Source organism: Camelus dromedarius, chromosome 12 (assembly GCF_036321535.1).
Source record: "Camelus dromedarius isolate mCamDro1 chromosome 12, mCamDro1.pat, whole genome shotgun sequence".
Lineage (NCBI taxonomy): Eukaryota > Metazoa > Chordata > Mammalia > Artiodactyla > Camelidae > Camelus > Camelus dromedarius.
The window spans coordinates 51,099,800-51,113,847 of record NC_087447.1 but is presented as its reverse complement, the minus strand read 5'-3'; the positions used below and the strand labels follow the sequence as shown (position 1 = coordinate 51,113,847).

At 36.4% G+C, this 14,048-nt stretch overlaps 1 protein-coding gene across 1 annotated transcript in view; it reads left to right on the top strand.

Moving 5' to 3' along the window:
* Positions 1–8,988, top strand: part of LOC105098274 (glycerophosphodiester phosphodiesterase domain-containing protein 4) — a 29,875-nt gene extending 20,887 nt beyond the window's left edge. The window contains exon 5 of the mRNA XM_031460420.2: positions 8,785–8,988. Coding sequence (XP_031316280.2) covers positions 8,785–8,959 — 175 coding nt within the window. The 3' untranslated portion in view covers positions 8,960–8,988. The remainder of the gene's footprint in view (positions 1–8,784) is intronic.
* The last annotated feature ends 5,060 nt before the right edge of the window (positions 8,989–14,048 follow it).

Below are 14,048 nucleotides of genomic sequence, written 5' to 3'. Positions count from 1 at the left end.
AACTAGATTCCCTGACCCAAGACGGATTCTTGACATTACCCAACAATGACAACTGTTCCATGCAGCATATTTGAATCAGGACTGAAACTGGATGTTCTGTCAGAGCTTCTGGGTGCCTGGCAGTCATGGCATAATGCAGTAATGGTGCTGAGCCAACAAGATTCTGACACATTGTTATTCTCTCTTCTCATACTTCTGTGATTTCAACTTCAGTGTAGATGATCCTCCCAACCCTAGTTTCTCTACGTCTTCATTTCCACTGATTGACTCCTCTACATACCTCCACCATCCACATTGATGGTCATAGCACTAGGCTTCATCATTAACAAAAATTGCTTATCAGTCATCGTTCAGTCAGGACACCAAAACCACAGCAGTTACTAGAACAGGGAAATGTAATATCAAGAATTACTAAGTAGTAAAATGTGGTTAACTACTAAAAGAGTTAATATAGAACCTTGGGGAGTGCAAAAGTAGCAGTTACTGGAATGTCTGTTCCAGATGAAGTGGATAAAGTACATTTCACTTTATTCTCTCCAAGATTTACAAAAAGATTAAAAAATTAAAAAAGACAAAATTCATAGTGCAATGATAGAAGACATTGAAAGGTGATGAAAAGATGAACTGCCTGGGTTTTTTAAGGTTGAAGAAACTAATTAATAGGGTGTGAGTTCCTTGTTGTTGTTTTATTTTTGTTTTGTTTTATTCCCTTGTATATCCTGGTGTGAATCTCTGGAGAGATCTGAAACCCAGAAACACCTATAGCTGCACACACACACACAAGAAGCCCCTACAAAAATCTGCTGTTTCTAGCCAAAGGACTGGGAGAAGGTAGCCCAACAGGGTATAAATGTTTTATGTCAGTCCTACTCAGGTGAACACTGCACAAAAGTCACCCCCGACCCTCACCTTGGGCTGTGGCCCCAGAGACAATGGGCAGATCCCTGTCTTCCATTTCTGCCTTCATTTAAGAGGTGGTACCCCTCTCCTTTCTCCCCCAGCTAGAGGCTGAGAAGAGAATTATTGAGGGAGTTTTCTAGAGAAAGTCCTTTATTCCTTGTGGTAAAATAAACTGAAAAAAGTTTACAGTTTTAGACATCGTAGTTATACAGTTCAATGGTATTAAGTACATTCACCTTGTCTTGCTATGGCCATCACCATCCATCTCAAGAACTTTTTCATCTTCTGAAACTGAAACTTGGTACCTATTATGTAGTAACTCCTTGATCTCCTCTCCACCCAAGCCATGGCAACCACCATTCTATTTTTTGTCTCTATGAATTTGACTACTCTTGTTATCTTTTATAAGTAGAATTGTACAATATTTGACCTTTTGTGTTTGGCTCATTTCACTTAGCATAATGTCAAGCAAGGTTCATTTGTATTATAGCATATGTCAGAATTTCCTTCCTTTTTTGCCTTGTTGAAAATTGTGTTAAAAACACGTAATATAAAATTACCATCATAACCATTTTTAAATGTATAGTTAGTAATGTTAAGTATATTCATATTGTTGTTAAACAGATTTCTAGAACTTTTCATCTTGCAAATCTGAAACTCTATATCAATTAAACAACTCCTCTTTTCCTTTTCCCCTTAACCCCTGGTAGCCACCATTCTACTTTATGTCTCTGTGATTTTTATTCATGTAAGTGGAATCTTATAGTATTTGTTTGTTGCAACTGTCTTACTTCACTTAGCGTAATGTCCTCAAGGTTCATCCATGTTGTGTCATGTGGCAGGATTTCCTTACTTTTTCAGGCTGAATAATATTCCATTGTATGTATATACCACATCTTGCTTATCTGTTCATCCCCTGATGGGCATTTGGATTGCTTCCTTGGCTATTTTGAATAATTCTGCTATGAACATGAGTATACAAATATCTTTTCAAAACCCTGTTTTCAGTTCTTTTGGGTATGTAACCAGAAGTGGAAATTGCTGGATCACATAATAATTCTATGTTTAATTTTCTGAGGAATTGCCATTCTGCAGAAAGGAATTTTTAAGACCTGTTTATAAAGTCCTGGGAAGACCCTTGTATAAATTATACATGAAATCACATAGAAACAGCACAGCAGAAGATTTTATACCTGAATATTGTGGTCTGGAATACCATCCAGGTTTTAGATTGACCTTTGGGTAGCACATAGTGGTAAAGGCTTGAAAAGCACTGCAAAACCTTTGGAAACTAAATTGGCATTTGAAGCACAATTCACAGACATGGACCAGGACATGTGTTCTGAAACTGAACATGTTGATTACTGCTAAAATAGATTTAAATATGAACCAGAATATCGTAATACTTCAAATGCCTGGGATGTAATCCAAAGTTCCTATCATACCAAAACCTACAAAAATCTCAGCTTGAATGAGAAAAGGCTATCAATAGATGTCATCACCAAGAGGAACAGATATTGGAATTATCTAAAAATTTAAAGCAACTATTATAAAATGTATTTGACAATTATGAATATTCATAAAATGAGTGAAAAATTAGAAAGTCTTAGTAAAGAAATAGATGCAATAAGGTAGAACCAAATGGAAATAAAAGAAAAAAGACAAAAGAAAATAATTTGCAAAGTAAACTTATATGTATGTATCAGGTCATTATGTTGTACACCTGAAACTAATACAATGTTTATCTGTCGATTATATCTCAATAAAACAAGGGGGAAAAGTCAACTTGGAACATCAGGAATAAAGAAAGAGCAGTGAAGAGTATAATATATAAATAAATACATAAAATGGACAATTTTACTCCTTCAGAGTTTAAAAATTATGTTTTATGATTAAAAGCAAAAATCATAACATTGTCTGATACTGGTTTCAATACATTTTGAGAATTTAAGGCATCTCTATCATAAAGGAAGTGGATAGGGTAAAGGGACCAAGAAAGTGCTCAGTTTTTTACATTCTGCTTGAAGTGGTAGAATGTTGACACTAGTAGAATGTAATAAGTTATATTTATTATAATTTTTAGGACAACTACACCAAAAATTATGCAAGGAGAAATACTAAAAAACACTGTAGGTAAAAAAAAAAGGGGTTCAAATAACTAAAAAGGAAAGCTAGAAGAGAAAACAGAGAAACAAGATCAGAGGGAACAAATATAAAACTAATATTAAAATGGCAGATTTAAATCATAACATTAATAAATATATTAAATGCAAGTGACCTAAATATACCAATTACAAGAGATGGCAAAATAGATTTTAAAAAGACACTGATATATGATGAAGAAATTCATCTTAAATATAATGATATAGATAGGTTAAAAATAAAGAATGGAAAAATTATGTTACATAAATTCTTTTTTTTAATTGAAGTGCAGTCGGTTTATAATGTATTTATTTCTGGTGTACAGCATAGAGATTCATTCTTTTATATATGTGTATGTATATATAAAGCTTTATATTATTCCATATACCTTGTATGTTGCTTTCTTTTTTTTTTTTCATTTGTCTTTCTGTCTGCTGTTTCAACTGTGTAATTTCTGTTATTCTGTCTCCCAGATCACTTATTTGTTCTTCTGCGTTATTTCGTTTGCTATTTATTGCCTGTAGCTCGCTTTTAATCTCAGCAGTTGAGTTATCTAATTTTGACTGACTCCACTTTATGGTTTCTAGTTCCTTGTTACAGTGATCTGCAGTTCTATTGATAATCTTTCTTAGTTCCTTTAGCATTTTTATTACCTTCTTTTTGAGCTCAGGGTCCAGTAGACTGGTCAGGTCTGTTTCATTGTTTGTTCTTTCAGGGGGTTTCTCTTGTTATTTTAATTGGGAGTAGTTCCTCTGCTTTTTCATCTTACTTCTATTGCTCTGACTCTGAGTTTAGGAGAAACAGTTATCTACTATGGTTTTGAAAGGCTATTTTTATGTGGGAGCATCCCTGTGTATATTGTGTGCATCCAGTATTTTTTGTGTGAAGGCTGTATTTGGTATGGATGTCTGCCATGTCTTTCCTCAGTGTATGCTGGCTATCATTCCTTTTATAAGGGGTGTGTTTGGTGTTGTGATAACACCAAGAAGAACCTGCACTGGATGTTGAGTGGAGCCTCCTCTTTGCTCTGTGGTTATCACAGCACTTTCAAAGGCAGGATCTCCTACTTAGTTGTTGGGAATAGAAGCCCCAGATCTGGTTCTAAATTGCAGTGTGAGGTAGGCTGGGCTGGAGCACTCCTTCTTGGAAAGGTTCTTCTGTGTGTACTTCCCCAGGGGCTGTCAATTGGGACGTGTGACTCTGTGACAGATCACAACCCATGGATCTGTCTCTGCTGCAGGAACGCTGATAATCAACTAGTGCTTCAGCCCCACTTACTTTCAACCTGTGTGCACTCACAAAGGGTGAGCTCCCAAAGCCTGTGGAAACTGCCCTGCTGCGGGAATGCCGACAGTCCACTTGGAGGTCAGTCCTGGTGTGTGCATTGGCCTGAGCCACACCTGGTCATGAGCACTATGACAATGAGGCTTCTATGGTGGGCCCATGCCCACCCTTCATGTTGATAATGGGGCTCCTATGTGGATCAGCCTCCATCTTGTGGGCACCCCCAATTGCAGCCTGGACCACACTCTAGGCCAAACCAAGTCCTCTCCCCATTCCTATCTGCTGAAGCCTGAATTTCAGCACCCAGGTGCTGTGCACACCAATTGACCCCAGGCTGGAAAATGTGGCAACATGGCAGCTATCAGTGCTTGTCCCTCTCTTTCCTGCTTGGCAGCAAGCCAGCCTGGGCATACTCCTCTTGGGAAAATTCCAGGCCTGCAGTTCCCTATCCATCCCAGGGACCTCCCAGCTGGTGAAGGAAGTTCCCAGGGTGGTTGAACATTGCCTCTTTCACAGCTCCCTCCTAGGCTGCAGGACCCATCCTGATTCCTCTTCTTTTCTATTTTCCCTTCATTCTACCCAGTTATGTAGGGCTCTTTCTTGCAGCTTTTTGTATGAGATCTTTTGCCAGTTTTCTGTGGGTATTCTGTGAGAATTGTTCCAGATGTAGATAGATTTTTGATATATTTGTAAGGGGAGGTGAGCCTTATGTCCTACTCTGCCATCTTGATCTCCTCTACATTGATGGATTTTGTTCTGTTGAAACATTCTTGCATTTTGGGTATAAATCCCACTTGGTCATGTAATACACTGCTCAATTCTGTTTGCTAATAATTTGTTGAGGATTTCTGCATCAATGTTCATAAGGGATATTGATCTGTGGTTTTCTTTTCTTGCAGTGTGTTTGTCTGGCTTTGGTGTAAGGGTATCTCTTAGATTCTGTTAACTTTTCTACCATCTTTTTTTATTGTTTCTCAGGCTCAGTTAAGTTCTATTGTCCTATCTTTCAGTTCACTGATTCTTCTCTCTGTTTAAATCTGCCTTTGAATCCCTGTAGTCAGTTTTTCATTTCATTTATTATACTTTTCAGCTCCAGAATTTCCTTTTGATTTATTTTTAGGGTTTTAAAAATCTCTTTATTAATATTTCCATTTTGTTCATACATTGTTTTGTTGACTTCATCCACATCTTTCTTTAGTTCTTTGAGTTTCTTTAAGATGATTGTTTTGAAGTCTTTTATCTAGTATATCTGACATCAGCTCTTTTTCATGGACAGTTTCTGTTGATTTTTTTTTTTTTTCTTTGAATGCACCATACCTTCATGATTCTTCTGTATGCCTTGTGGTTTTTTTTTTTTTTTTTTTTTTTTTGGTTGAAAACTGGACGTTTGAGTCTAATAATGTGGTAACACTGGAAATCAGACTCTCCCCCTTCTCCAGGGTTTGCTGTTTTTTGTTATTGTTTTTTATTTGAAATTTGTAGGATGTCTCTGTGCCATGGATCAGGCTGAGGTGTAAACTTAAGGTTTTGTTAGGTTTTTCTGATCTTATCCTTGGGCATATATAGCCACTTTCTCATTTTCCCTCGTATATGCAGTTGTTTTTAACATGCTAGTCTTTAATGTCTGGCTTCCAAAAGAGGAAAAGGAAAATAATGAAGAGGGTAAAAAGGGTGCTGGCCCTTTAAATCTTGTGGAAGTCACTTTATTTGGAGGGTGAGGGCTTTGCAACAGTGGAAGAAGTTTCAACAACAATAGTTGCCCAGCTCTCTGCCCTTTTGTGACAAGAAGTAGCAATCAGAGGCCAGAGCAGAGATCCCCTATATTTGGGATACAAGGGATCTTTTTTGCCATCCTGGCTCTCACCAGCTGTGGTGCACGTTACTCCAGGAACCTGTACACAGTTGTTTGCCATGCGGCTGGGGGTGGGTCATGAGTAGCTGATACTGTGCTGTGAGCTCAGATTGAGTGAAATTAACCCCAATATGTATCTAAGCCTTCCTCTGGAATTTGGAAGCCTTTAATATACTCTAGATTTCCAGAAGAGTTACGTCAGGCAGAGTCTGCCGGTGCAATTGTTGTCTAGGTGTGAAGATAGATTCCTTGTGCTTCCTACTCTGCCTTTTTCCCAGCATCATCTCTTCTTCCTTTCATTTTTGATGAATTTTAAGTTGACACTTGTTTTCCTTCACCATTTAAAATATGTTGTTTCATTTTTTTCTATGTCTCATGTTTTCTGGTGAGAAGTCTGCTTTTTGCTTATATATATTTCTCTCTAAATATGTATTTTCTTTTCCTGTGGCTATGTTTACAATTTTCTTTTCCTTTTCAATTTTTCACCAATTTGGTTATAGTAATCCTTACTGTGGGGTATATGCATGTGTATGTATACTCATACTTACTTTTGTGTATTCATTAACATTCTTAGATCTGCTGATGCATAATTTTTATAAAATTTTGGATTTTTTACTTTTCCTTCATTTTTTTTGTTTGTTTTCTTTTTAGTATTTCAATCATATATATATAATATCACTTGATGTGTCTCATAGTTCATTTGGATAGGTTCTATTGCTACATCTTCAAATTCACTAATATTTACATGACCTGTAATATCTAATCTGCTGTTAAATTCATACAGTGTAATTTTCATTTCAGTTATATTTTTTCAACTCTAGAATTTCCATTTTCTTTTTCATATCTTAGAGTTATATCTTCATTATATTCATGTGTTCCTTTGAATCTATTATATACATCATTTGTATTTTTGTTTTATATGATTTAATATCAGTTTACTAATTCTGTCATCTTTATCATTTCCAAGTTTGTCTTTATTGAATAATTAATTAATTTTTTTCGTATAAAATTTTGATGTTTCATTCATTATACATTGCATTGATTTTTATTTTTTAATAATATAATATTATTTATCTTGTTTACTAAAGTTTTTGATGGCAACTTAACTTTTGCACCCAAGGTGAGTGCCTCAGTCACCTCACCCTAGTCCTGGATTTGCCTAATACCATATAATACTGCTGCCCAAGTCCCACTCATTGTCTCAGGGGTAGTCCCTGGGCTTTCCTGCCCCTGTGAGTTTACTCACACTGGTACCCCTCCCTGAAGAGTTTCACCCATCATTCCCCCATTCGCTACTTCCATCCAAACTGACTGTCAGAGTCCACCTGCTCTGGGAAGCTATCTTTATCTACACCACCTGTAAGTAATCTTGTGGAGGCTTGATTTTAAATTCTTTTATGGAAACTCTAAAGTAATTCTAATCCTAAATTATCCCCATTTCAAAGGTGTGGTCCTCTGGAGTCTCTAAAGAATGCTTGTGTAATTATTGATGTCTCTTCTCTATCATTGATAGAACTTGAAAGAGTCACACCTCTGTGTGATCTTTGCAAATTGTCTTAGAACTTTCTGGTTTTTCCTTTTTTTGGAAGTTATTCTTGGCAGGCTTCATCGAGTTTTACTCTATACATGTACAAATTGTTATTTGGCCATAGTTCAAGGGACCTCTGTGCATATTTCCCGGAAATGCTTTCTTTTTGCATAGCTCCATTCTCTGTGAGGATCTAGCCAACAAATTCTGTCTGTCTTGACCTCTCCTTAATTTTATCTCTTCCTTCTCATTTCAGCACAGTAGCTGGGTTCCTTTTAGATGTCCCCCTCCTTGCCCCATGCCACATTCCAGTATTTAGCAGCAAGAAGGAAGCCTGGGTAATGTTAGAGCTTATATAATTTTTTTACCTTTTCTCAGAGATCATTATATTGTGCTCTGGCTGTCTATTTCCTAAAAAAATTTAATTCTGTTATTTTGTCCAATTGTCTAGTTGTTTATGGGCAGGAGGCTAAGTCTCAACCCTTATTACTCCTTCATGGCCATTACAGAGTTCTTTTCATATGTATTTTAATGAGAAAGGAAGAGAGATTTTTCATAAAAGCAGAGATTCTTCAAGGCAAAGAGACAACAGGAATTTTCAGATAATGAACTTCTAGAATGGTGCCATCTGATGTGAAGAGTCTAGGACCAGAAATACTCAGAGCAGGTGCCAGCTGGTAAATGAGTCAGCAAAACAAAGAAAGATTGTATGGGTGCCTGCTTAGTGTGTTTCCGGGGTCCTCAGAGCCTTGCCCCATCTCCACCCTACTCAACTTGCTCTCAGATCACTACTCTACCCATTGTTTTTTTGATCCAAAAATTCCCTGAGTAGGGAAGCTACTCTTTTACTATGACTGATATGACTATAATAACACTACAAAAGATTGCCTCCTTGGGCAGGAAAATATTGATATGGAAGTATAAATTACTAGTACTGATTCCTTTGATGAGATTTGGGAGGGAGTGAGGAACCCTATTAAGACTGGTGACCTTGATGGGCTTTCTGAGAACTGTATCTGCCAAGGTGGCTGAATTCAGCCTATCTACCTCTTCCCTTCTTTTCCCCCTCTGCCTGCAGTTACGATCATGTGCCTTTTCTCATGCATGACCTTAACCTGAGAAGAACAACCAATATCAACGAGGTCCTGCCAAATGCCTCCCTCCGACACCCTAGCCTATTTGATTGGGATTTTCTGTCGACTCTGAATGCGGGCAAATGGTTTTCACATTCACGGGTAAGACACATTCCCTAGCTCAAGACATGCACTGACTCCTTCTTCTGTAAGAGGTCACATGCTGCTCCTGGAGATAAAGGCTTTAAATGAAGATAGGCAAGTGTACACACACTTTCATCCCAGTTTGGTAGCAGGGCTATAGATAGCATTGGTAGGAGGGCTGTTCCAATAATGCAGTCAGTCTAATTGCTGCTTTTTACATTCACTCAAAGTTCTGAAGACAAACTTGTAAACTTAACTCTTGTTAGTTCCTTTTTATCCAAGTATTTCATAAAGTTTTTACAGTGTACCTACCATGTAAGTAGCATTTTCCTGGGCATTTTGAATAGCTCACAATCAATGGGGCAGGCTAGGAAACATTTATTATTGATTCTGTCTTACGATTCAACAAATATTTATTGAGTGCCTATTGGGCACTAGACATATAGTATACAATGGTGAATATATACACATCCAGCCCTAACGGAGTTCACAGACTAGTATAAGAAAGATGCAATTGCAATAACATTGTGATAAATGCTGAAGTTAATTTCAGGTTGCTCAGGAGCACACAGGAACAATTTCTAACTCAGTCTGAGGAATGGGGATGGGGGATTCTGGAAGAAGGAGATGGATAGGCTAATAAAGCTGTTGTAAAATAGAAAGTATTTGCTATGTACAGTGTAATTTTGAGGCAAGAGTGAATGATTCTACTTGAGGGAGTTGCAGAATACCTCATGCAAAGGTATCATTTGAACTGAGGGAACATCATTACTAAGGGGAACCATGAGCAATGATGGTGGTTTGTTTCAGAAATTACAGTACACTTGAGCAAGAGGGGATTTGGGTGTCTGTGTGTGTGAAGGAAAGAAAGAGAAGAAAGGAAAGATGGAGGGAAGGAGAGAGAGACAAAAGGAGGGGTAGGGGAGAGTTGGGAGATAGATTGGGACAAGAATCTGGGAAAACATGTTATGAGGAGATTATAGCAATGCTTAAATAACAAGTTAGAAAGTTTAGAATTATCCTGAGTATTTTAAAGTGGATAAAATAAAAGGTCAGATTTGCATTCGATGAAAGTGAAGTCTGCCTTCTCAAGATGGTTAAAAAAACCAAAACAACTTAACATTTTCCAGGTTATCATATGTCTAGAGGGAATCCATGTGACCTAGATAAACTTATTAGAGTTTTTGATTTTGAAAATAAACATCTGATCAGTACAAACAGCAAGCATCTACACTGCTAGCACTTGTGGCAGTGGAGAGAGCACGGTGTGAGAGTCAGCTGTGGTAGTAGCTCTCTTATCAGGTAATTGGGTAATAAGGAAAATAAATCTTAAGGTATTTTTGATTATGTACTAAGGGTGGAGTGGAGTTTTATTTATATTTGATATTAATCCTGAGGACTTATTTGATCTTTTGTTATGTGAAAATAGTGAAAAGTAAAGGATCTATAGGGATAGACTTACCCACTTCAGATTCATTCTAGTAACTAGTGTTAGTATAAGGGCTAGTTGAAAGAGAATTTGTAATTACTGTAACTCAGAATATTTGTTCTCATAGGAGTACATAACATATAAACGCTGTTTCCATATGTGAAAATAACAGGATCAACCTGATATTCCAGGTTTCTGTATGGATGTAGGCTCTGTATATAAGACTTATCATACATGAATAAATAGACACATCCAAACTAGAAATGCCTCGTTAGAATATATATATTGAATTATTTAGCAACAGGTAATGTTTTGGCAAATACGTGTTCTAGATGAAAAGGTTGTTATATCTGATGTATAATGTATGACTTGTAACAAGTCTTACTTATTTTAAGTGGTAGGGTTGGATACGTTATTGTAATAAATTTGGGTTTTTTTAGGGTTAATTGTTTTATTTTAGCATATTAAGATTGTATGCTTGCAGTGTTTAGTTATACTATTATTCTGTATTCTGGCTACTGAGGAGTATCCTGAAACCTTGGGTTAAAATATGGTTATCTAGGGGGTTGTATTTTTAGGTTTGACTGTGGAGCTTTCTTTACTTGCATATTGTGTGGTCAGAGGTGGTTGAAGTGGTGTTGGCACATGATTTTAAAAATTTGGATGTTTGTTTAATTTTTCATAGCAAAGAAATTGGTTTTATTTCTAAAAGTTATTCTCGGTCACTCTTTATTGATTGGGTATGTTTAGGGATTGATGGTGATGGTGAGTTGATTATTATTTGTTAGTGTATTTATTATTCTTGAGATTGCTTGTAAAAATTGAGTGGTTAATCTGATCAATAGTGAAATAAAAATAGGTACAGAAGTTCTGAGAATTGTACCTGAAAGTTCAGCTGAGTTCCTGTTTTTCCAGCAAAATTGACATTTTTGTGGAACATTTTAATATGCTTTTGTGAAAGTATAAATCTCAAAATTATAAAAATGTAATTCTCATGCATACAGATTGTGAGCCAAGTACAAGTTTTCTTTAGCATGTTAATGTGGAAACAATCACAATGACAAAACCCACTCAAAAGAGAAGTGAGAAACCAACATGCATGTAGTCAGTGCAGCAAGAAATGCTGAAGTTACGTTGCTAAGTTGGCTACAAACCTAGTATTTTAACTTGGTTAATATATTCTGTGGCAATAAGGACATCCTTTTGGAGTTATCTGTTCTACCAAAAATCATTTACATCTCTACTTGACAAGAATCATTTCCATTTTTATTAGTTTTCTAAAAGACAACATCTAACTTTGCATAGTCTGGCCTTGATCAATAGTAAATAGTAATTCAGTGAAAGGTATGTTCCCCTAAGAGTCAAATGACCCTTAGCTGTGCGTGTTAAATAATGTACTAACCGTGATATTACAAGGTCCAGCAATCAACTTTTGCCTTATTTCTAAGTTTTGAATAAATTAAATCTCCTATTATGATTGTAAATAACTTTTGTAGATTAATTAAAGGCTGATCTCATTGTGATTTTGTGTTACTTGGCTTCATAATTTACATTGGCACAGTCAGAATGGTTAACACACATAAGGTTCCTTGTTGTATATCCAGAAATCTAGAGCTAGATTATGTTAAGCAACTGCTAAAGTCATTAAATTAGATTCTGACTGAATAGTATGTAGGGAATCTAGCATTTCACCTTTTTAATAGTCCCTATCATTCCAGAGCTGTTTTTATCACTAGTATTTACAAAATAAATTTATTTGCACCAGGTTTCATCCGCATACTTAGAAATGTAGGCAAATTCTTCTCTCCTTTTCCTGTTAGTCAGTGACCTTTCTTACTACCTGTAATGCTGGGACAGTGTACAACAATGGACATCAGACAGTTTGCCTAGGAATGCTTGTAAGCATTGTTTCCAAATACCAGTTACCTCTGTGTCCTTAGTGGGGACTGGGCACTTGTTGTATCAGATTGAATGAAGTATATTCTCAAATATGATTCTTCAGAAATGACCTTGATTACACAATCAATTTGTCCAATTATATCCCAGTGAAGAGAAGGACAGATTTTTATTCAATTTATGCAGATGACTGCATACAGATTGAAGGTAAAATAATGCAAAAACATACAGACACTAACCAAATTAAATCTGGAGTGGCTATATTGATATTGTTGCTGAGCCCAAGTTTCTGTTTCCTGTGTACAGTGAGGCCAAACAAACCAAAACGGAGTTTGGAGCAGAGAAAGATTTATTGCAGGACTAAGCAATGAGAATAGGCAACTTGTGCTCAAAAAGCCCAAACTCCTTGATAGTTTTTGGGGAAGGCTTTTTATAGGCAAAATTTGTGGGGAAGGCTTCAGGGTGTGTCGCCTTTCTCTGATTGGTTAGTGGTGAGGTAACAGGGTGGTGTTCCAAGAATCTGAGTCTTTAGCCTTCTGTTTCCAAGCAGTCTGGGTCCCTGTACTTGTGCTCAGCTTGTAGTTACCATCCTCCACCTGGGTGGGCACCCTAGTTCCTGGAGAGGAATTCAGATATATGTATCAGGTTGTTATGCACATTCCCCAAGGGGGAACCAGGACCCTGACCCATGCTGCACTATTATTTCTTTCTGCATTTCCTTACTCCCCTAATCAGTAATTATTTGATGGAACTCAGGGAAGGTCTAGGAGGCTGAAATTTTTTCCCCACAAACTAGTAATAGAAAAGCTTTTGTACCCGGGAGGACCCCACAGGGTCCTGCTTGGTTTTAATAACAGGCAAAATAACCTTCGAAACAAGGGAAATTATTAGTGATAAAGACGGACATTACATAATACTAAATGAGTCATGTAACATGTAATAATCCTAAATGTGTATGCACTGAATAATACAACTTCAAATTACATGACGCAAATCTGATGAATTTAAAGGAGAAATAGAAAAATCTAGGGTTAGACACTTCAGCACTTTTTTCAGTAATGGACGGAACAAACAGACAGGAAAATCAACAAATATATAGAATATCGGCTATGTTCTAGGACATGAAGCAAATCTTGACAAATTTAAAAGAATAGAAATCATACCAAGGATGTTCTGTGACCAAAATGGAATTAAACTAGAAATCATTAATGGAAAGATATCTGGAAACTTCCCAAATATTTTATTTATTTACTTATTTAAATAGGATAAGTTTGATACATAACATTGTGTGAGTGTGAGGTGTATAGCGTATTACTTTGATACATATATATTTATTGCAATATAGTTGTCATTGTAATAATGTTTATCATGTTACAAGCATCTAGTACAATATTATTGTCTATATTCAATATACTGTGTATTAGGTCTCTATGGCTTATTTGGTGCTTGTTACAAGTTTGTACCCTTGAACACCATCAGTCTTATCCCTTAAACCCCATCCCCTGGTAACCACTGTTTTACTCTTTGTTTTTTTGTTTTTTTTCTTTTTATAGGTTTGACAGTTTTAGATTCTACATATGAGTGATATCATACAGTACTTATTTTCTGTCTGACTTACGTTGCTTAGACTATGTACTCAAGTTTCATCCATATTCTCATAAATGGCAAGATATCCTCCTTTTTCATGACTGAATACTATTCTATTATGTGTATATACTACATCTTTTTAATCTATTCATCCATTTGAGGTGGCATTTGAGTTGTTTCCATATCTTGGCTATTGTGAATACTGCTTCAGTA